This window comes from Octopus bimaculoides, chromosome 19 (assembly GCF_046866305.1).
Source record: "Octopus bimaculoides isolate indiv1 chromosome 19, ASM4686630v1, whole genome shotgun sequence".
Classification (NCBI taxonomy): Eukaryota; Metazoa; Mollusca; class Cephalopoda; order Octopoda; family Octopodidae; genus Octopus; species Octopus bimaculoides.
Genome location: NC_142946.1, coordinates 15,472,836 through 15,497,835, shown reverse-complemented (window position 1 = coordinate 15,497,835; position 25,000 = coordinate 15,472,836). Strand labels below are relative to the sequence as shown.

General features: G+C 30.1%; 1 protein-coding gene across 2 annotated transcripts in view; it reads left to right on the top strand.

Moving 5' to 3' along the window:
• Window positions 1-25,000, top strand: part of LOC106879478 (neuroligin-4, X-linked) — a 615,062-nt gene that overhangs the window by 573,745 nt on the left and 16,317 nt on the right. For both annotated transcript variants that reach the window (XM_089366580.1, XM_052974627.2), the window contains one exon: window positions 9,304-10,090. In XM_089366580.1, the coding sequence (XP_089222706.1) occupies window positions 9,304-10,090 (787 nt within the window). The remainder of the gene's footprint in view (window positions 1-9,303; window positions 10,091-25,000) is intronic.

Here is a 25,000-nt window from a genome sequence, read left to right as displayed (position 1 = left end):
AATTTCATTATATTTAATTAATCATTGCAGTTTTCTTTTTTGTTCGTATTTGAAACAAATAATGAAGATATAAGATTTTAAATGATCTTTCTAAAACGTATATACAACATCTGATTTTTGAAACATATATCAAGATATTTTATATTTCGTTGTTGAAATTGATATTTAGTAAAGTGTATTTATTTTGTTGGTATTAAGGACGTTTGTTATGAAAATAATGTATGGCTCTGGCAAACATCTTATTTTAATTAATTGCAAAGGGTCATAGATGAGCGAAGATTTATAGTAAATGAACATGTTTTTATGTCTGTTTTGAGTTCCATGATTTACCGTGTAAGCATGCTTCTTTTAAAATTTTCCTTGTGTGTTTCACGGTACTACGCACTTTAGATTTCTCCATATGATCATTGTCGATATCCATATACGCTCCATGTCCCAGGGAAAAATATGCATGGTTCTATGTCCGACGTTAGATTGTCTGCGTGAATGTAATCAGCATGTAATATGGACACTTTAATATGTGCGTGTGTGTGTATGTGTGTGTGTACATATATATGCACACATACATATACATATGCATATATATATATATATATATATATATATATATATATATATATATATATATATATATATATATATATATATATATATATATAGGTATATATATATATATATTTATATAGGTATATATATATATATATTTATATAGGTATATATATATATATATTTATATAGGTATATATATATATATATTTATATAGGTATGTATATATATATATATATATATATATATATATATATATATATATATATATTATATCACTATATGTATACATATTTATATGTATTTCTATGCATATATATATATTTATATATATAAATATTGATATATGCATGTATGTATATATATGTATATATATATATATATATATATATATATATATATATATATATATATATATATATATATATATATATATATATATATATATATACATATATATATATAGACATGTATATACAGACATGCTTGAGGGAAATAAATGATTATTGAAAAGATTTGTATGTATATATTTCCTCGCTTGCTGGTCTCGTACGTCTTATATGTGCATTTGTGCATGTTTTATTACAATATATCATTAATATTCAACTTAGAATTCATCTTGATGTTTTTTTTCAAATTGATATTTATATGCTTAACAAAATTTATAATATTTTTTATCGTATATATATATATTATTTTACATGCATATTTACAATTGTTTGTCTATTTCATGTATACTTCAATATTTTTTTTACTGATATTTGTATTATATGCCTATTGTTTTTATGCTACTCTCAAATAATTTTTATTTTCGACAATATAGGATGTTTCCTCTTGCATACAAGGACCTCCTCAGATCAATTACAGGGAACATTGTGTGTGTGTGCATACATATATATATATATATATATATATATATATATATATATATATATATATTAATATATATATATATATATATATATATATATATTAATATATATATATATATATATATATATATATTAATATATATATATATATTAATATATATATATATATATATATATATATATATATATATTAATACATATATATATATATATATATATTAATACATATATATATATATATATTAATATATATATATATATATATATATATATTAATATATATATATATATATATATATATATTAATATATATATATATATATATATATATATATATATTAATATGAGATATATATATATATATATGCAAGCACACGCATATATATATATTTTTTTTTGTATATATATATATGTATATATCATATATGTAATATAAGTATATACTGTGGGTTTGTATATATATATATATATATATATATATATATATATATATATATATATATATATATATATATATTAGATGTATACATTAGATATATGTGTCCTTTCATAAACGTTATTAAAACTGTTCTTTCCTTTGGGATTTAAGTTAGTAGTGCATGCTGAAATCATGGATATTCAAATTATGGAATATTTAGAAGTTTTTACGATTTTTGTAATTTAAAATTGTATTTCAACATTTTACATTTTCTTACCAAGTGAGTTTCTCCTAATTCATTTCAAAATGCCTTTTCGAACTCTAATATTTATGCTTGATATTAATACATAATTTATATCAGCTCCTTCTACGGCCAGTTATATTTGATGTCCTACGTAGGATTATATTTCTGAAAATGGCTTGTTTCCCATATAGTCTGGTTATTCTACCGAACATAATTATGATTTTCTAAATTGCGAAAATATTAAGCAGCAGAATAATGAAGTAATGGAAAGTGAAATATTTTAGAGCGATTTATAGTTTCTACGTGTTAACAGTTGTCATTGAACTTAGAAGACTTACTGTCGCATGCACATACATATATGCATATACACATACATCTGTTAGTCAGTCTGTTTATCTATCTATTTATCTAGCTGTATATCTATCTAACTATATATATATATATATATATATATATATATATATATCGAAACGCCGGTGTTAAAACGGTGGTAGCTGATGAAGGAGAATGTTCTCTATGTGGCTTGTGTGGTTTCTCGTCTACGTTTTGTTTGCAATGTCCTGTACCCAGACATGCACCTATACATACAGGTGGATGTCGGTATGCACATACCTTGTACGTATATATGCATATACTAATTTACTATTTGTTTATATATATATATATATATATATATATATATATATATATATATATATATATATATATGTGTGTGTGTGTGTGTATGTGTATATATATATCTGTGTATGTATGTATGTATGTATAGATAGATACATCTATAGATAGATAGATAGATAGATACACACACACGCACATACACACATACACACACACACGCATAGACATATGTATATTGAATTCATGACACTACGTTTAGACCTTATCTCTACAATTACTATAATCCATTATTTGTCTTTATGTATCTTATTAGCTGAATAAAGTGTTAGTATTGTTACATTGTTGAAGCATTTATCAACTGAGTAAATTTTACATAAGGCCATGAGAAGGGAACGATTTTACATCGAGCTGCGTATTGAATTTACCGAACCCCAAAAGCTGACAGCCAAAATCAATGTCGTGAATTCGGGAGAAATGATTCTAAGCATATTATCAGGTGTTCGAAAGGTTCTGCTTGGCTCCGTACTGAGTGTCGTTGTACAATAATTGATTCAAATGACTCGTTTTGTCAATGCATATTCAACTGAGTTGAATCCAATGTTTCTTTTAGCTTTTAATCTGATATCTTTCCTCTATTGTATGCAAACTAGTTATTTCGTTCATGATAGTGCATAATTCCCTGCAATATATAGCCCATCCAACTATTGTCGCTCGAAAGAAATTACCTACTCAAAGACTTGCCAAGTGACAAGAGAATATCATAAATAATTATTGAACTGGCAGATATCGCCGGCGTTCATTAGATAAATTCCTAGAAATTTTACAAGAAACGTAGAATGGTATCAACGGGTGCAGAATGATGTTCTACAAATTTCTGTTAATGGAAACTCTCTATGATTTTTGACAAGTTGTATGCACATTCCATGTCAAGACTAATTATCATAACAAGAAGTATCCATAAAAATTATTTGTTCAACTTTTGAACCAAGTTTCCACTTCCTTGTCCAATATGCGACCTCTGCACCTAGTTTGACAGTATATTTAGATTATTTTTGTGAACCCCAGCTGTTCTGAAACGTAACATAATTATCTATATCGAGTGCTTCGATGACATACCCATAGCGGCAGATATCGGAGAACTGGTAGATAGGCTAGAAGAAAACCTTTGAAAATATTTATATCCATAATTAAATTTGCAGTCTAAAGCATAGAGCAAAACTCCATAGCAGTTTTAGATTCAATTTACTTATAAGAAAGAACATATCCAGCACCTCAGTATCCACAAATAAACCACATGCATTACGTTGTACATGCATTGCTATAGAGAATGCCTCCAAAGGCAACAAAATATCTTTAGTAAAATCATTTGTAAGAAAATGGTTCAAAGCTGTTTGAAAAAAAGCTGTTCAGATAACGAAATCTGACGAGGCAACAAATATTAGATAATAACTGGAAGACGAATAAATTAATCTACGCAATAGTATATGAAAAAATTCTTCCTCACTAATATAAAAGATAGAGCTAAGAATAAAACATATTAACACCACATGCAGGATTTCATTATGAACATATGTATTTTGTTACCAAATGGATAAATTGGTTATTAAAAGAAACATGACATAGAACATATATATCACAGCAAACCACAAATCATGAAATATATTAAAAACAAATCTCTAAAATAAATAACATTTTAATCAACAGGAAGCCACTAATCTGCAAGTTACAGGATGCATATCAGACAACAAGGGTAATATACAAGTATATTATTATAGAAAGTATGTATTCAATAAACGGATTATAAATAATATATTCGATAAATATTGTATAAATATGTATGCAATAAGCATGTATGTTGTAGAATTCATGAATTGAAGTATTATATCGATCACAAACATAGGACATTCTTACGGTTGCTTATAAAATGAGAAGGTGTCGTATACAGGATTATAATACAGTACATGACAGGAATACAACGTTATTAAACCGTATCAATAAAAAAAAGAGTCTATGAAATATTTGTAAATATTAAAACAAAATCAATAACGAAAGGATATAAAATACAAGTGAAAGAAGTCATGAAATGTAAACAGATTTAATCAATTAACTGTTCTTAAATAGAGAATTGGTGATTAAAATAAAATAGACTGAAATGCCCTGTGATCAAACGTGGCCTCGAAGAATATACCAGCTCTATAATCATTTCATTCAGAAAATGAATAACGGAAGGCATGTGACGTTAATTCTATAGGAACACTACTTTTCTGATCCAGACATAAATGATTATAAGAGAATTATATACATACAAATAAACAACAAGAAATTACATGCAGACATTAAATGTTTCAACAATATTGAAATGCAGGTAAAAGATCACCGCAATGAAGTCGGCTGAATTGGTTAATCTAAATATGATCAATATATACAGAATTAGCGGGTATGAAACGAGGGGTATTGCGGACTCAACTATATAGCTGAAAAAAGTGCCACAAACGAGAGTTATGGATATTATATAGACATACGATAGATTGCTAGAAATCTAATACAGGCGAGTCGAAACATTTGTATTAATTGCGATTGTTCAATCAGTAAGTCGAAACATCTCATACTATGGATGATTGTAGTTTAACGAAGTATAAAAGAGAGTTTGATGTCCGAATTGTTATTAACAATTCAAATAATCAAGATTAGAGTGAATCTGGTATTTAAACAGTTCGAAGTAACAGACATGCTTCGATTTTATGAAATCCCCTCAGCTAATCATACTATTTCAGTTGTAAAAATTAAGACTTTCAGCACACACAGACACGCGCGCGTATATATATATATATATATATATATATATATATATATATATATATATATATATATATATATATATATCTTTTACTTGTTTCTGTTATATGATTGTAGCCATGCTGGGACACTGTCTCGAGGTGTTTTAGATGAACAAATCGACAGTGCCACAGCATGGCCGCAGCTTTGAGATGGAACCGATAAAAGATTTTAAAGAATAAAAGAACATTTATTTACAAACACACACACACACACACACACACACACACACACACACACACACACACACACACACACACACACACACACACATATATATATATATATATATATATATATATATATATATATATATATATATATATATATATATATACACGTAAATATTGCTCAATTAATTTTGGCAAGAGTGGGGTGGAAAATAGAATAGGGGTAGGAATTGAAAGGAGAGGATATATAAAAACTGATTGAGATGTGCTGCTCTAAACTGTTCGGAAAATCCATTCTTAGATTTGAAGCATACCGTCTAACTTCGACCTATTATTTTCTTTGCTTATTGAACTTCAGTATTGCTGGGACGCTACCTTGAAGGCTGTAGTCAAACAAATCCTCCTCAGTACTTATCTTAAATCTGGTAATTACTTTATCAAGCCGCTTTCAAAACCGCTTCCTCGCGGGATGTAAACAAGCCACAGCCGTTTGTAAATAATGTTCTGGGAAAAGCATAAACACAAACACACATACATACATAAATGTATATATCTTCGAACGGATCCATACAATTATCCGTCTAGTAAATATCCTTAAATGGTAGGCCTGAAGCTATATTAGGCGATACTTATCTAAGGTGGCCCATATTTTTACGGAAACCAAAACCACCCGCTTGCAAAGTGAGCTCACTAGGAAGCAAGATTGTGAAAATAAAAAAGACTAAGAGATGATACTCTCTATAGATCAAACATTTTAATCATCTAATCCAAAGGAAGTTTCCACGTCATCCATTGTTAGATTTTAAATATGAGAAGTTTTCCCTACATTGAACATTTAAAATTCCCTATATTATATAACCTAATTTGTGAGACTAATGTATCCATGAAAAAATCTTGTATATATATATATATATATATATATATATATATATATATATCACTGGCTAAAATTATTTGCTTTATTGTTATTTCCATAACCATGTAATCTTTTTTAATATTTATTAAGAATATTTTTAACAAACATGAGAAATAATATCCAACATTTGAGAGTATTACAGGGATTTAGAAACAAAAAAGCAACGACAAAAAACGTAACAAACTACGAAGGAAAACTGAAAATACGTTTAAATTTCTTTGGAAATATGAACAATATTTCGGAAAATTATATATGTATGTGGTAGAATTTTTTCCTTGTAGTCTGCAAATATATATTATTCTAAAAATTTCTGAAAATGTGATAATTTTATATTAAAGATGAATATAAATATTAATATTTCAATTGAAAATTTACATTAAGTTTTGCTTCTACTTATTTCATATTGGATTAATAATTGTTTACATTTTAGGAGTCTTTTGCTTCTTATGTATACATACATATATATACTCCACACGAAATGAATACTCTCAAAAATCATATGCTAATTTCATGTTTTTTTTTATATTTTTGTATTTCATGTTTAAATTTCATTTATGTATTCTATTAAACAATTTCATGATTGCAACGGAGAGGTAAATGGAATACAGCTTTTATTCTCAATAATAGGTGATATATGTGTATATATATATATGTATATATATATGTGTGTGAGTGTGAGTGAGTGCACGTGTGCGTGCGTTCTTGTGTGTGTGTTTGTGTGCGTACATATATATATATATGTGTATATACAAATATGTATACTAATATATATGTTCACACACACATATATATATATTTACATATATACATACTCATACACGTACATACAAATATATATATATATATATATATATATATATATATATATATATATATATATATATATATATATATATATATATATATAATGTATGTGATTTTTACTCTTTACATCATTTCTGTTTTGTTTCAGATATTTTAGTAAGATAAATGAAACACCTTGTTAGATTAAATTCCTGATGTTATACCATTTCTTCTTGCATATTTTGCTCTATTGTCTATATGTTTTGCATTTTTTATAAAGAAGTTTCATACCTGAATATATATGGAGTAATTTTATAACTTGGTTTTAGAACAACGAGAACCTTACTTTTTCATTTAAGTAGAGCGTTGATGTATATCATTATGGAATTTATTAATGTGTTGTATATGTTACCTTGCTTATTTAAACTAATTTTTCATATTGAGTATAAATGAACAATATGAGTTTAGAAATTAACATACATTAATATCATATTAAAATAGAATTTATTCATATAATAAAGAATTCTGTGTACTAGTAACGTTGTTGAACATAACGGAGCTAGCTGAGTAGAATCTTGTCTTATAAGATATCCCTTGCAATTATGTTTAATTTTACCATCGCAATATCTTTCTGGGCATCATACAAAAACAATTAAACGCAAGAGTATTGTGTGAGACGCCTATACATACATATATATATATATATATATTTATATTTATATGTATGTATATATATATATATATATATATATATATATATATATATATATATATATCCATATATGTATACTACACACACACACACACACACACACACACACGCACACACACACTTATATATATATATATATATATATATATATATATATATATATATATATATATATATATATATATATATATATATATATGTAGACACAGTAATGTATACAAGGAAGCTATCTAGACAGAATTGAGTCAGTATTCACAAGACTACCTGACATATCTTCATTCAATGTTTTCATATAGAAACAGTGTTGTGATGAAATTCAGAGGTGTTATTTCCCATTTTAAGTTACTGTATCAATTTTATTGTTCGAAGAAATACTGCTCGGTTTAGACGGCAATTCTGTCACATAAGACAACACGTTTCAATTTCTGAGACGTAAAGCAGAATGATTCCCCAGGGAACCACAATTCTATCATACACTTAGAAATATTAACCGAATATTTTTAAAATCGTGTCCCACCCTTCTTTAAAAGAGGAAGTGTATATTGAATAATATATTCCTATATTATTGATACGATGATCATGATTTCAGATGATAAGATTATCATGCTCTTGAGTACAATGTTTTTTACTACAGGACTGTTTAACCAGGTTTGCTGTGAGACTAAACAATAAAGCACCGTAGCAACACGAATTAAAAGATATTCGTTTCCTTATTTCCCCACTTGACGTTTATTAAAGAAAAATATCATTATTCTCATCGACTGAACATCTATATACAAATTGTGCATGATACATAGCTTAATTTCAGTGAGGCCTTTATTTGTGTCCATATACTTTGCAGAATGTTTCAATAAAAGGAAAATATGTAATTCTTGTATCACTTCATACAGAACTTGGATACTACAATAATGCTTTTCTTGTATTATACTAGGCAGAATTAACAGGATGAGCTTCTCTTCTTTTTATACCTATACTCTTAAATCTAAACTCTCAAACATAATTATAGTCACATGTTGGATATCTCGCCTTGTAATATGTTTTAAGTATATAACGAAGAAGCTAGATGTAAGATGTCACTTAATGTAGATATGTCAAACATCAAAATTATATTATTTCCTTACACCCTGTCACATTATCCGAAACACCAGAGTTCCTAGAATAAATTATTATATTTTTTTCTTTTTTCAGATGGGACATTATTTCAACGTGCAATACTCCAAAGTGGATCAGCGTTAAGCTCTTGGTCTGTTGCCAACGATCCAATTGGCTGCACGCACCAGCTTGCCTTGAGCGTCAACTGTTCCATCGACGATTCACAAGACCTCATTAAATGTCTACGAAATAAAACTTTCTCAGACTTAGTAAAAAACGCGCCGAAACCACCAAAATATTTTTCCTGTTTCGCACCCGTCATCGATGGTAAAAACATCATACCAAAGTCCGTGGAAGAGTTAATTAAAAAACCAGTCTCAATGTTTTCCAACGCAGATCTAATGTTCGGGATCACAAAAAATGAAGCATATTCTTACTTCGATCAGGAGGACGTGGAAAATGGAATCTCCGAAGAAAAAAAGGAGAAAATGCTACGTACTTATGTACACAACAGGTTCCAGTTTCACAGACAAAAAGTTTATGAAATACTTGACCATCACTATGCCGAGTGGAGTAAGAAGACGACTCCGAAAAACCGCCGGGATAGTCTTTTAGAACTACTCAGTGATGGTCAATATATTGCACCGTTACTAAAAGTGGGACAGCTGCATGCTAAAACTGGCAATACATACTTTTATTATTTCACATATACGTCACAGTCTGAAGAAAAAGGCAAATTGTCTGGGGGAGATGAGCTTCCGTATATTTTCGGGGCTCCCTTAGTTGACGGCATACAACCTTTTAGCACGTCATCGTATTCGAAGTCAGAACGAATGCTAAGTGAAGCAGTGATGCGTTACTGGACGAATTTTGCAAAATCTGGGTAAGTGGACTATTTAACTAATAGATATTTTATTTTTAAAATATGTTGTAAACTATAAACATGTTTTGTATTCGAACTTTGTTTAAATGTAGAAGAGGAAGAAAATTTGTAATCACTAATCAACAAATATTTAATTATTTGTGTGAGAGCTCTAATAGAAACATGTATGTGTGAATATATATATACACACATACACACACATACACATACATACACACACATGCGCTGCGTATTCCATTTATTATTAATGACCCTTGCCACATAAAATAAATTGCAATTCGCAATACACAGGTGAATATATGTTCAGAAATATAAATGTTTTATGCGTCATAGAATTGTATGCAGATGGAAAAGTGCGAGTCATCTATGCTTTCTGTGAGTTTTAAAATCAGAAACATAACTAATTCTAGATATAAAGACATTTACGGAAAATTGTTCTGTGAGTGCCAAAGTTTTCAATTAGTAGATGGTGTCTATTCTAATTAAATACAATTACCACATGCCGCCTCAGTCGATGATTTAGCCTCACAACGGAATTATCTTGAATAATATATGCGTTCAGTTTGTGTGCGATCTTACCTGATAGAATAAACATGATTATTGTTTTAAAAGCACATGTTTTTCATGGCTTGTGTTGCTTTAGGGAAATAGTTAACCAAGCTTACTGAATTATCTATTCACTAAATACTCATAAAAACTATTGTTAAAATAGTCTCTACTGCTGGAAATGTGTTTCTTAAATGATATTACAAGAGCAATAAACTCTATATTGCTATTCCATGTTTCGCATAACTGCATTTTGATACAGTTAAAGGCACCATTCTTCAATCAGTCTGTAATTTTGGTTACAAAATATATCGGGAAAATCAGCATTATGTACACTGAGAAAATAAAATTTAAAATTCATCATGTAAAACGTTTAAGCGTTGAAAGGAAACTTAGGTATAAGGTTAAAACGAAATTACGTAACACCACTTCACCCTGCAACATGTCCTTTTGAAGGATAATGAATAAGAACCTACCAGAATTGCTCTAATGATATCACCTGTTTCGAAAAATCTAATTTTATCAAATGTATCCTATATAGAGTACAACTCATGTGTTGTTCGTTCATCATTTGTTTTGTTACATCGCTGTAGCTATATATTTTTTTCACTTCCTCTTACATGTTATCACGCCGATACCACGAATGTCTATACTATTGCCTATTCTATGATTCTTTCTCTTTTGATTTAATCTAGTGATTTTAAATGTAGGTACTACAGTCCCTGGGTTGCAATGAAAAGTTTTTTATATACGTCCTGATGACATAAGAGACGGTAGATGGGCGATAGATGTATCTTTTTTTTGAATTTTAATTGTAAAATAATAAATCCAATATTAGAATATTGCAATAATAAATGCAAAATTAGCAACAATAAAAAAAGCAATACCGAAAAAAAAATACGGAAGATTGACATAAAAAATAACAATGATTACTCCCGAATGTGAATAATTAATTAAACTAAAGGGAATATACACTATATACAAACAAAATCTAAGTAAAACGATCTTGTCAAACGTTGTGCGATTTCATAGACATTTATTGCTGAATTCCTTACATGTGTATACATCTAAGTTTGTGAGATTCTGTGCTAAGACACACATACATACATACATACACACATACATACATACATACATACATACATACATGCATACATACATACATACATACCTATATATATATATATATATATATATATATATATATATATATATATTTATATATATATATATATATATATATATATATATATATATATATATATATATATATATAATAAAAATTTGTTACAAAAACAAAATAGAAACTACACGTGGAAATGTAAGGGGAAAGTTAGAAGAAAAATAAACGAAAATGCATATTGGAAATCAAAAAAAGTAAGGGCTTTTTATGAAAAGTAACGATAGATATATACAATTAGATGAACTGAGGTAGGAATAAAAGTAATAAAAGTCATTATTGTGAGCTGTTAAAGAGATTCAAAAACATACCGGTTTCGTAATATTACTAATCATTACTTTGAATGCACACCGAATACTGAACGGTATCAGATCTACTAGTCCCTGAGTAAAAAGATTATGTGTAAGGAAGGTAAGTAGTTCTGAATTTGGTGCAATTACGGTAGATATAGATCTGTAATGTGAATAGTGTATGGGATGTATGGTGGTTATTGTTATTAAATGGATGGTTAGTCGTGTTCTATATGATGTTATGTGTTCGTATTTAGTTGTGGAAGATATTTATTGATGAAAGTTGCTTCTTTATTCATTCTTTGTTGTATTGAGGTGTTCTTCGGTCATCGCCAAAATACAGCATGCACGAACAACATGTTTAGGAAATCTCAATATATCTAGCGGGGCACTCACTTCTTTATGCATGTACCTGATGTGACAAACTGCACAGATTGCTGCAATGGAAATAGATGCAGAAAATCCTACTCATCAAGGACACCTGCAGGATGTCTCGAGACGATCGTTGTACTGAATAAAGAATCTGTGCTAGTTTTATCTTCCGTTTCCTTCATCAATTATTATTATCTCCATTAGCAATGTGGAATTCCTAAGGTAGGTCCAGCGGATATATACCGCAACCATGGCAGACACTAGGTAGCCCAAACTGTGAACGCTCTTTACTCTGCACGCTAATATACTTATACACATTTGTCCAAATAATTACACACACACGCATATGCATACATACATACATACATACATACATACATACATACATATATTTATATATATATATATGTCTGTGTGTGTGTGTGTGTGTGTGTGTGTGTGTGTGTGTGTGTGTAGTATATATAATTTCAGCCTACTTGTGACCCAGAAAGAACACCACTGACCATTGACCATGCAAATGCTAACAATGCCTGAAGATGAGGTCATTGCATCTGCTTCATCCGAGTTCGAGCCTGTGGCGCCCTACCCCTACTCCACTGGTCAATGGGAAGTTGTTCCGCAGTTGATTGCCTGACCTAAACTTTTAATCAAATAAAGCTTGCACATTACCTGACACATCTTTCCCACCCTCCTGACAAGCTAGGACAAGACATTCTCTCCTAATAGAGGCCACAGAGTCAGGTATGTCGGACTGCCATGATTTCAGGCGCAACCAAAATGTCCCATGCCGTTCCTTAATATCTGGTTTTATATCAGAATGGACTTCTCCATGAGGCTTGCTTTAACAAAAGCTGAGAGCTGCATCACTTCCAGTGGTTGTCAACATTCCGGACACCAACCCGTTGAAGGTACACTAAGTTAACCCGGCTTTTTAACAGCTCTTGTTTTTAGTCCTGCTGGGTTTCTAGCAACCCTCCTCAGCAGGCAAGACTAGTGTCGGTTTAATCAACGACGAACCAACCATGTACCAGGTTGTACTGATTTGCATTCTACCATTAGCAGTAAAACTCACAACAGGCCTCGCAAGTAACATTATACGTGCATGTGTGTATGTGTGTGTGTGAGACAGCCTTTTATCTTTTACTTGTTTCAGCCAGTAGATCGCGGCCATGCTGGGGTTACAGCCTTGATGATGTTTTGTCCAGTCTGATACTTATTCCAGCGTTTCTTTTGCCGAGTGACGTAAACGCACTAACACTGGTGGTCAAACGGTGGAGGGTGTGTAAACACAGGCAGATAGACGCACATAAATATATATATACGGCAGGCTTCTTTTCAGTTTCCATCTACCAAATCAACTCACAAGGCTTTGGACGACCCGGGACTATAGCTGAAGTCGCTTAAAGAAGATGCCATGCAGTGGTTGGGAAGCAAGCTTCTTGCCACGCCTGCGTAAATTTATAATGCCATGTATGTACGTTTGCAGTACCATTGAGAAATGTTATAATGAAATTTTTGTATTCATGTCTTGACTGATTTATTATCTCCTTTATATGAAAGAAAAATTTTGTAGAGAACATAAATGTATAGGCATGACACACTTGTATTTCCTTGCGGTGTTGCTAACGTTTGTATTAAGCATTTTATCTCAATTATCTATATACATCGCAGTGATATTCCTTTCCTATATATATGATAAGATCCGAGATATTACCATTAGATATCCTAAGCAATAAAACGTATTCCCAATATCCTTGTTCGATATTTCATATGCGTATATTGTGAATGTAAACTTCACTAAGTACGATAGGTGCTCTTAAGTGTATAAATATATATCAGTGTTTGTATATACAAATTCGTCTTGTTTTAATTCGCCGCCAATTTGATGGATTGGTGTAATAAATTGTGAAGATATAATTTCGATAAATATTCCTTTCATTATGTGAGCGTGTGCATATATATGTATATATATATATATATATATATATATATATATATATATATATATATATATATATATATATATATATATGTATGTCCAGGTATGTATAATCATGTAGATAACGCGGACACATACGCACACACATACATATACTATATATATAAAATGTGTAGATTTGCTGATATATATATTTTATATAGTTGAGTCAGTAGGTGTGCTTGTGTATGGATTGTTTAGAATTTGCATTTACAAGCGACCAGAATTTGCACTTAATGCATATAGCAAAGCTTGTATATTATATTAGGTACTGAAAATTATTCGATCAATCCTTGCATTCCAAAAATTTCAAAAAGGAAAGTTTCCATTACACATTGAAGCATAAATACTTGGAAACACAGAATATTTGGGAATACATTAAAATATGTCAAGATTTTATTAGTCACGAAGGAGCTCCAGCAAAATTCTTCATACATCACTTCCTTATGTTTTAAACACCTAATTTCTTAGCTGTTTACCTGCTAAAACACTTTTATATTTGATTCTTAATGCTTCATATGTGTAAAACACACAAAAGCAAATGTGTTGAAGATTTTACACGGAAATCCAGTCCCGGGCCGATGCGATTATCAGTTGCTCGCCTGAAGAGTGCAGAGGCATGAAACTGGAGTCTCGCAATAAAAATGTAGTTTTAAGAAACTATACATACGCACATAAACGCGAACAGATACACATAGATGCGTACTTGCAGACATAAACACACACACACACACACGTACGCATATATATATATATATATATATATATATATATATATATATATATATATATATATATATATATATACACGAGATATAAATATATATATGTACATAATTATGTATATGTACACACACACATATGTTGAATTTGCTTCTATAAATATATATTTGTACACACGAACACACACATATACACAAACAGGCATACACATGCACAAGTTTTCTTTTAGCTACAACAATTTCAATCACTTTCATATGCCTAGACAATTCTCTAACTCCAATGTTTATTATGAATTTAGCAATTCGTGCGATATGTTAAATAATTCTGGAAATTAATTATCCTTTTGTATTAATACTTTTGTATTTATATTAGCAGAAAGCATTGAATAATCTCTAAAGTTTAAGTGTCTGATTTTCCTTTGGAATATTGTTACCGGGTCTCCTCATTCTTTCGTTTCTGCTGATTATCACTCTCATTTGCAAACATTACGCTTAGTTAATTTTATCATTAAGTATTTATATTAAATATCTACCTCTATATTAATACGGTGTAGTCTTTGTTTGCACTGGTAAGATAAATTGACTATATGCATTTCCCCGAAGGTATATTATACGACAGACATTTTAACATCGGATGTAATTTGGTAATGTCATTCTAAATACATACAGCGGAGTATCAGTCGTCTGATTACTCCCTTTTCATTAATTTGACATTTCAAATTAAACTTATCTGCTATTCGTTTCCCTTTTGTTCCGGCACATCTGCAGAAACGTGTCTATGGGTAACACATTAACGCACCACTGCCGCTCTATAATCAATTTGTATGGAAGTTTGAAATATGTTATCGACACACTATTTACAAGTTGCTTTCTCTAACATCTAAGCATCAATGATCGATGGAATTGCATAAGAGACGGCGGACGGAAACAAGGAAAAACACAGCTGCATTGTAAAACAAAAACTTTTCAACCGGAAACTGGAGTTGATGTTATTTGTTACGCTCTAGCTACTTGTACAACTGAAGTTTCACGCAACTTCAATATGCAAATTGCAGTCTGTACTCATAGACAACATATATATACTCAATCTCACACATTATGCTCACATACTTATATGTTGTGTCGGTTCTATAAATGACAAGTACATTTGTCAACAGTATTAATTGCTTTGAGATCAATGACAACACACTGACAAAGAGGCTTCTATAGTGTACACCGCATGATGTATATGAACCAGTCATAGTTACAAGCTCACTTTTCAATATTCCCATTCAGTTCTCATATTAGTCCTTTCTTTTTCAAACATTAGTTTATTGATACAGAATTGTACAAAAGCATAAATTTACATTTGTAAATAACGTTATAGATCTGCTGTTATTTTTACTCATGGACCCTTTGCAGATTAACAGCGTTTAAACTTTTCCTGTAAGACAAAATACTTGAATCACTGACTATAACACCATGTAGACTTTCCAGGGAAATAGATCAACACAAATATTCAAACACCAAACGCATAAAACTGGTTATCGTTTCCCTATTCTTCACTGCTAATTGTAGTTTCTTTAGGCTCGAGACACATATGGCTAGACATAGATGTTACATCAAATTTTGTACCTTGTTGCAAAGCTCTTCTGCGTACCTATTGACTCTTCTTTCGAATTCAGCAACATCTATCCTAATCTCTTTTCGATGAAATCATTTATTTTCTAACTCAAATTAAAATGTTTTCACTACTGACAGAGTTTGTTAATTGCTACATTTTCTAGGCATAGAAATAAATTTCAATTCAGGAATGTAATTAATTTACGCCTTAAAATACTATCAGAAATCAGCATTTAGAATTTTATATCATTTGTCATCTGTTCATTAAATACATTCGAAATTTCATAGAAAATATTTGGTTGTTCAAAATAGAAAAAGAAGTTTTTTTCAAACAATTTATTTTATTTATATATTTGTTTAGCTATTTATTTATTGGTAAATTGTTTAATCCATTTTACGTAGCTAAAATAACTGATCTTTAGGAAATTTTTCTGATAAATTCATTCGTTGGAAGCACACGAAAAACAAAAAAAAAAAGAAATGATGTGTACTATGTTTGGTTAACATAATAGTTTGTAATATATATTCTCAAGGGAGACATTATTGTATCTCATAATTTGATATATAAATAAAATTGTTAGGTTTAACAATACTATTTGACGGTTAACAGATCATATACTAAATGAATATTTCATAATCCCACATAGAAAAAGAGAATATATAAAACAAAACAATATTCTTAAGCAAAATATATTTAGAAATACATATAACATGAATTAGTGATAGTTGACCAGCATGAATTACTTGAAAAGCAATCACAAAATCAATGTGGAAAAATGAGAGTATTGTAGCAAATAAGTTTTTCTAATTTTGGTACAAGGACAGCAATTTTAGTGGGAGGGTTATTCCATTACAATGACCCCAGGACTTGAACAGTTCGTTATTTCATCGTTTCCGGGAGAAGGAAATGCAGAGTTGACCTCGGTGGTATTTCAAATGAAAACACAAAAGAAATACTGCCATGTATTTTACTTGCCTCATTAATAATATGAACCAAAATAATTCATTCTACAATAGGCACAAGTCCTCAAATGTTTTGGGAGGTAAGAGTCGCTTATATTAACCCCGACTGTCCAACTGTTACTCACTTCATAGATAAGGAAAGGATGAATGGCGAATCTCAAACTCGATGGGATTTCAGCTCAAAACTTAAAGAAGAACGAAATCCTGCTTAAACATTTTGCCCCACATAGTGTCGCTTTAATACGTGCTGTAATAATATTCACGTCTTGTTATTGATTCGTTAATGCTTTTGTTGTTACTTATTAACAATTCAGCATTTTCTGAGGGGAATAATATTTCAAAACTCCATTGGCTTTTTGAAGAGTGCCGAGCTGGCAGAATAATTAGCACTGGGGTCGATGTAACCGACTTACCGACAAGCGCCGAAATGCTGGGCTTCTGTCAAAATTTGAAACCAGTGATAAAAAGATATCTTAAACATAGGCGCAGGCTTCCCAACCACATGTTTCCGAGTACAGTCCCACTGCGTGGCAACTTAGGCAAGCGTCTTTCTACTATAGCTTAGAACCGACCAAAGTCTTGTGAATGAATTTGGTAGACGGAAACTGAAACAAGCCCGTCGTATATATATATATATATATATATATATATATATATATATATATATATATATATATTTGTGTTTCCTTGTTTGTCTCCCACCATCGCTTGACAACCAATGTTGGTGTGTTGACCTCCCGTAACTTAGCGGCTCGACAAAAGAGACCATTAGAATAAGTACTAAGCATACAACAAAGAATAAATCCTGGGGTCGATTTGTTCGACTAAAGGTGGTTCTCCACCATGGCCGCAGTCAAACGACTGAAACAAGTAATAGAATAAAAGAATAGCGATAAAAGCCATAATTTTAACGACAATAGCGGTGATGATGATGATGATGATGATGATGCAGGAGAAAGAGGAGGTGGAATAGGATCAATTATATTATGATATAAATAATATAGTTTCACATAATTATATGACAGAGAACTAATAGATTTAATATAGTATTTCTTAATCGGAACAAGATAAAATATCTTGATAATTTTCTCTTTCCAACGTAATTCGTATTTTCGAATTATTAAACAGAATCATAATGCATAGCTAGTATTGAAAATACACGGGAAACCATGATTCGTAGGAAATGGTTTTGATTTACACGCTCCATATTTCATCAATGTAGAACGACTAGCAAAGATTGTTTACAAAAATCTACAACTGCGGACATTACGTTGAAAATATGAGAAATGACATTCTCCTGCTAGCATCAGATGATGAAAAATATTCAAATTGATGTCTCGGATAATTTTAACCGATGAAGAGATCGTAAAGAAACAACAAATCAAGTTATTTTAGGATAAGTACGTTTAGAAAAAAATAAGTATGTTAAAGAGCAAAAGAAGTCTAGCAACAATTCCTAGGCATTCCTTCTGCTTGATGTAAACTGAAGCTAATATTATCACTTTTAAGAAAATATATGACACTATGCTCCAGAAAATCATCAATGAAGAAGAAGACCGAACTCTATATTCTGTGAGTCAATGGGTAGACAAAAACAAAATGCAACTAAACGAGGGAAAATTTGAGCTGATGTATTTTGGAAGAAAGTCTGTACTCTCTTCCTCCAGGGGAACCGCTCACAGCATCTAATAATATCAGAGACCTAGGTGTACTTTTCAGATCGATAGAATAAGTAACAGTCGAACACTGGGATCGATGTTTGGAGGTGTGCCTTTGCCACACAACCAAACCCTAACCCAAACCTTTATATCGAGAGACGTTGATTTGCAAAGTTGGTATTTCTTCTAGATCTCTGTTTCTTGATTTCACATCATGCAGAGGACACATTAACCGTTGTCTGTTAGATATTTACAAATCAAGTAACAGAGAAGATTTTAAAAGACTAACACTTTTCACAAATTTATCGAATTTTGTCATTTACAGATTAAGGTGATGCATTGTCAGAATCAAAGTCTACAAAGTGACCTGTTAGCGCATCGAAAATGTTCATGCTTGTTTTGAATAACTTTAATTATAACTCAACAACTGGAGTTTCACTAATTCCATAAGAATTAGTGAAATTCTTTGCATGTTATAAATAATTTTCTCCATTGAAATTATAAATAGCAATTTATGTGCACGATATCTTGCATTTTCCAGTTCTGTATTTTAGAATGTTACACACACAAAATTTAAACAAGTATCATAAATAGGCACAATGTATCACCTCGGTTTTTTTCCGATTTTCTCACACAATAATTCTAAAACCGATCATTACAAAAATTTATTTCTATTATAAGTACGTGGGTACATTTGCAGGAAAATTACTGCGAACAGTTAAGGAGAAATTGGAGTCGGCATGCAACTGCTGAAACATAGATCTTTGTCTTTCGTAAAAGTAAATACTACAGAAAAAGCACTGACGATACCAGCAGGTACTTAGCAACAAGAATACGTCTCAATGGATGAACGAACGACCTCATAGACGTTATAACGAAATGTCTTTAAAAGTTGCAACATGCATGACACGTAAGTTAATGTAGAACATCGGACATCTAAAACAAAAAAATGGCCATAACTAAAATGCACTTACTCCTCGATTAGGATTCATCTACGACTAAACATGAACACCAAATTGATTACAAAATACTTATTCAGGAATGGCTAGTACCATCACATTTCATTTTATCAATGCCATTTACCTTGGCTCACAGTCTGTACTGTGCAAGCAAGCATTGCAAATTTACGTCAAGCTTACTTACAGCAACCAGATTTTAAAAGACTTGACCATAAACTATATCTCCCTGTAGTTTTTGTAGCTTGGAAATAACTGTCAGCTAAATGAATCTACAATAGATTTTAGTGTAAAATCCACTCTGAGAATATTATTATATTTTATCTACATTGTATGTATTTTTCGATATTCATACATACATACACGCACGCACACACACACACACACACACACACACACACACACACACACACACACACACACACATATATATATATATATATATATATATATATATATATATATATATATATATAAATATATGTGTGTGTACTACATACAGTGATAGAGAGAGATAGATTGTGTGATATATATATATATATATATATATATATATATATATATATATATATATATACGTATATAAATATATAGATAAATACATATATATATATATATATATATATATATATACGTATATAAATATATAGATAAATACATATATATATATATATATATATATATATATACGTATATAAATATATAGATAAATACATATATATATATATATATATATATATATATATATATATATATATATATATATATATGCATGCCTCTCTCTCTCTCTCTCTCTCTCTCTATATATATATATATATATATATATATATATATATATATATATATATATATATATACACGCGTGCACACTTACACACACACACATATATATATCTTATTCTCTGCCAAAATACACAAGCTGCAGACAAGTTTTATGAGGTACCGATGCTAGAGAAAAGAGATAATGTATGCTTTATAGCATTATTAATATTGGTAGAAATATAAGATAGGCGTACGCCGAGTTTTCAGAATGATTGATGAAGTTGGCAATGAGATTTAACATTATATTAGCATAAACTTGTTATATAGAGAAAAGTGAGAAAATATGTGTTAATGGGATTTCTTACAAAGGCTTTATACTGTGAAAATTTACCGAATGTGGATAGCAGTTTTAGATATTTGTGTGTTCGAAGTACTAAAGTGATTAAATGGCATTATTACAAACAATTGGTATATTTATAGGGATATATTCTGCTTCAGCTTGTATAGATTACTTCTAAATTGTTTTCAGACCAGCAACATCAGTGTTAACTGGGCATCAGATATAAATAGAGATAACAGAAACGTGAACTCTAACTATTGCAGAGTAATTATGAATGTTCCCTGGGGATTCAACGTTCGAATGCATTTCTGATTCTGAATAAATGAATATTTATTGGTTACTTCACATCGAAGCTGGTATACAAAAACGATATCTTAACAACAGGACACAGGAGATTTAAGCAAACATTTTTTTCATAACACAGTAAGACAAAAAATTTAACCTTCTACCACTCGACTCAATATAACCGATAGTTAAATACACCCTTTATATAACCATCCTGTCTTTCATAAAAGAAGACTCGCTGGATAGTATATACCTAAATATACTACACCTAAACAAAATAAACAAACAGATGAATGAGGTAGTCAAGCATGGAGAGGTTTTAATCCTAAACCTAATTAAATTGCATGATTGGAATTTGATGAAGAACTGTCATTCAGCTATCTTCATTTAAATTATAATATTCATATTTTTAATTTCTCTCAGATACTCTGAAGACACAGAGTAAGAAATAGTCCCCGTAGTACTGAAGACTGCAACAAGCTTTTAACTTAAATCCGTATATCTTTTATATTTCGTATCATAATATGTGTGCAAATGATTCATTGCATATAGGTACCGATGGATCAACTATTGCTTCATAGCATTTGTGAAAGTAAAACTTGGACGAAATAAACATTACATGATATTTGTAATTCAAAAGCACTTTCATCGACTTTCCTATCGTTTACATATTTCTTCGTTGATCTTTTACACGTTTCAAACATTAAAACTGCGAGCATTCAGGGGCACCGCTTCGAAGAATTTTTAGTGGAATGAAACGAACCCACTACTTTTGTTTATTTAGCCTTGTGCTTATTCTGTCGATTTCTTTTTCCGAACCGCTATGTAGCGGGGAGATAAGCACACCGACACCAGTTGTCAAACGTTGGTGGGAAACGTACAAACACACACACACACAAACACACACACACACATTTACACACACACAACGGACTTCATTTAATTTCTATCTACCAAATCCACACAGAAGGCGTTGGTTCCACAGGGCCATAGTAGAAGACACTTGCCCAAGGTGCCACGCAATTAAACTCGCACTGGAATTATGAGGTTGGGAAGCAAGCTTCTTGCCACACAGCCACACCGTCGAATTATAGCATACACTCACGCCGAAACATACACAGAAGTACATATGCATACATGAATACCAAGGGGCTTCGATCAACGAATTTCAGATCTACTGAATTATATATTATTTTATAGATATTGATTTCATTTAACCTGCGAAGTGAATATTCAATAGTTGCAGCCATTGTTTTAGTAATTTTCAGGGACAATCTGCGTGAAATACTAACTGAGAATAATGACGATTGAATTGCAGTTACACCCTACCCAAGGGGATCAAAGCAAGTTTTATTCCATCCAAGTTCTCTTATATCTCTGCCTCTCAGATCTTTGGAAAATGAAACTTATCACGGAGTATGTTCGAATCCTACTGGATTCAGTATGAATAAACTGTACCCAATTCTTTTAATATGGAAATGTGGTCCCCATTTAAATTGTTTACTTCTGATCATTGATGCATTTTCTTATTCAGAGGGTATGGTTAAGCAAGGTTATTGAACTCAGCATAAAAAAACCCAAACTACATATATTGAAAAACATTTATAGAATATAGTATGGAAATACCGTTTCCATATTTGGAAATTATTATGGAGAGTCAATTCGAAATGTCATATTACAGATTGTTATCATGAATTAGAGTAAATTCCAAAATAAATTACCTACGAGGATCTAGCTTCGGAGGTGTATGTATAGATAGGTAGATAGATAGATAGATAGATAGATAGATAGAGAGAGAGAGAGAGAGAGAGAGAGAGAGAGAGAGAGAGAGAGAAAGAAAGACTGACAGACATAGTTATATACTTACAAGAAATTATAAATATATATCAAGTGAACTACATTTCAAAAAAAATGTAGTTTAAAAAGCGGTTTAAGAAATATATGCATAGAAGCATATATAAGCCATATTTAGATGCTATTTCAAGAGATTAAAAAACACACATAAACAAAATTACATTTATACAAAGGTCTGTAGGTATACACAGGAGTACGAGAGTGTATTTATGTATGGAAGTGTGTGTGTGCGAGTGTGTAGGAAAAGAAAACTCATATATAATGTCTACATAACACACTGAGGCACAGACATAGATACAGACAATCACACGCAGACGAACAACAATACACACACACACATACACACACACATATTCTATAATACTAAAAATGGATGTATGTATGTAAGTATATATGTATGTATGGATGTATCTATCTATCTATCTATCTATCTATCTATCTATCTATCTATCTATCTAGCTATCTATCTATCATAGTCCAATAGTTTGGTCATTGCTTTTATAGTTGCCGAATTTTACTCTCGTTTGATTCTGTTTCTTTATGTTCATAATTATGTTATGCTTAAGATTATTTTTTCGTCGAATGGGGGTGGGTTGGTTTCAAAGACACAAGTGATAAATACTTTATAATCCACAAGAAAAATAAAGATGAAGCAACTCATCCGTTATCAATAGAGATTACTTGATGCTCGCACGCAAGAATGCATCCATTTCTTTGATCTGTATAAGACGCTGCAATTGTCATTCCTCTGTAAACACAATATCGTATTTTCTAGTCCAATGAAGAGCAGCCTGTATATAGGTACACACACACACACACACACACTCACACACACACACATACACACACACACACACACACATATATATATATATATATATATATATATATATATATATATATATATATATACATATACATATATATATATATATATATACATATATATATATATATATATATATACATATATATATATACATATATATATATACGTATATATATACATAAATATATATATACATATATATATATATATATATATACATAAATATATATATACATATATATATATATATATATATATATATATATACATATATATATATATATATACATATATATGTATATATATACATAAATATATATATATACATATATATATATATACATATATATATATATATATATATATATATATATATATATATATATATATATATATATATATATATATATATATATATATATATATATATATATATATACATATATATATATATACATATATATATATATACATATATATATATATATATATATATATATATATATATATATATATATATATATATATATATATATATATATATATATATATATATATATATATATATACTAT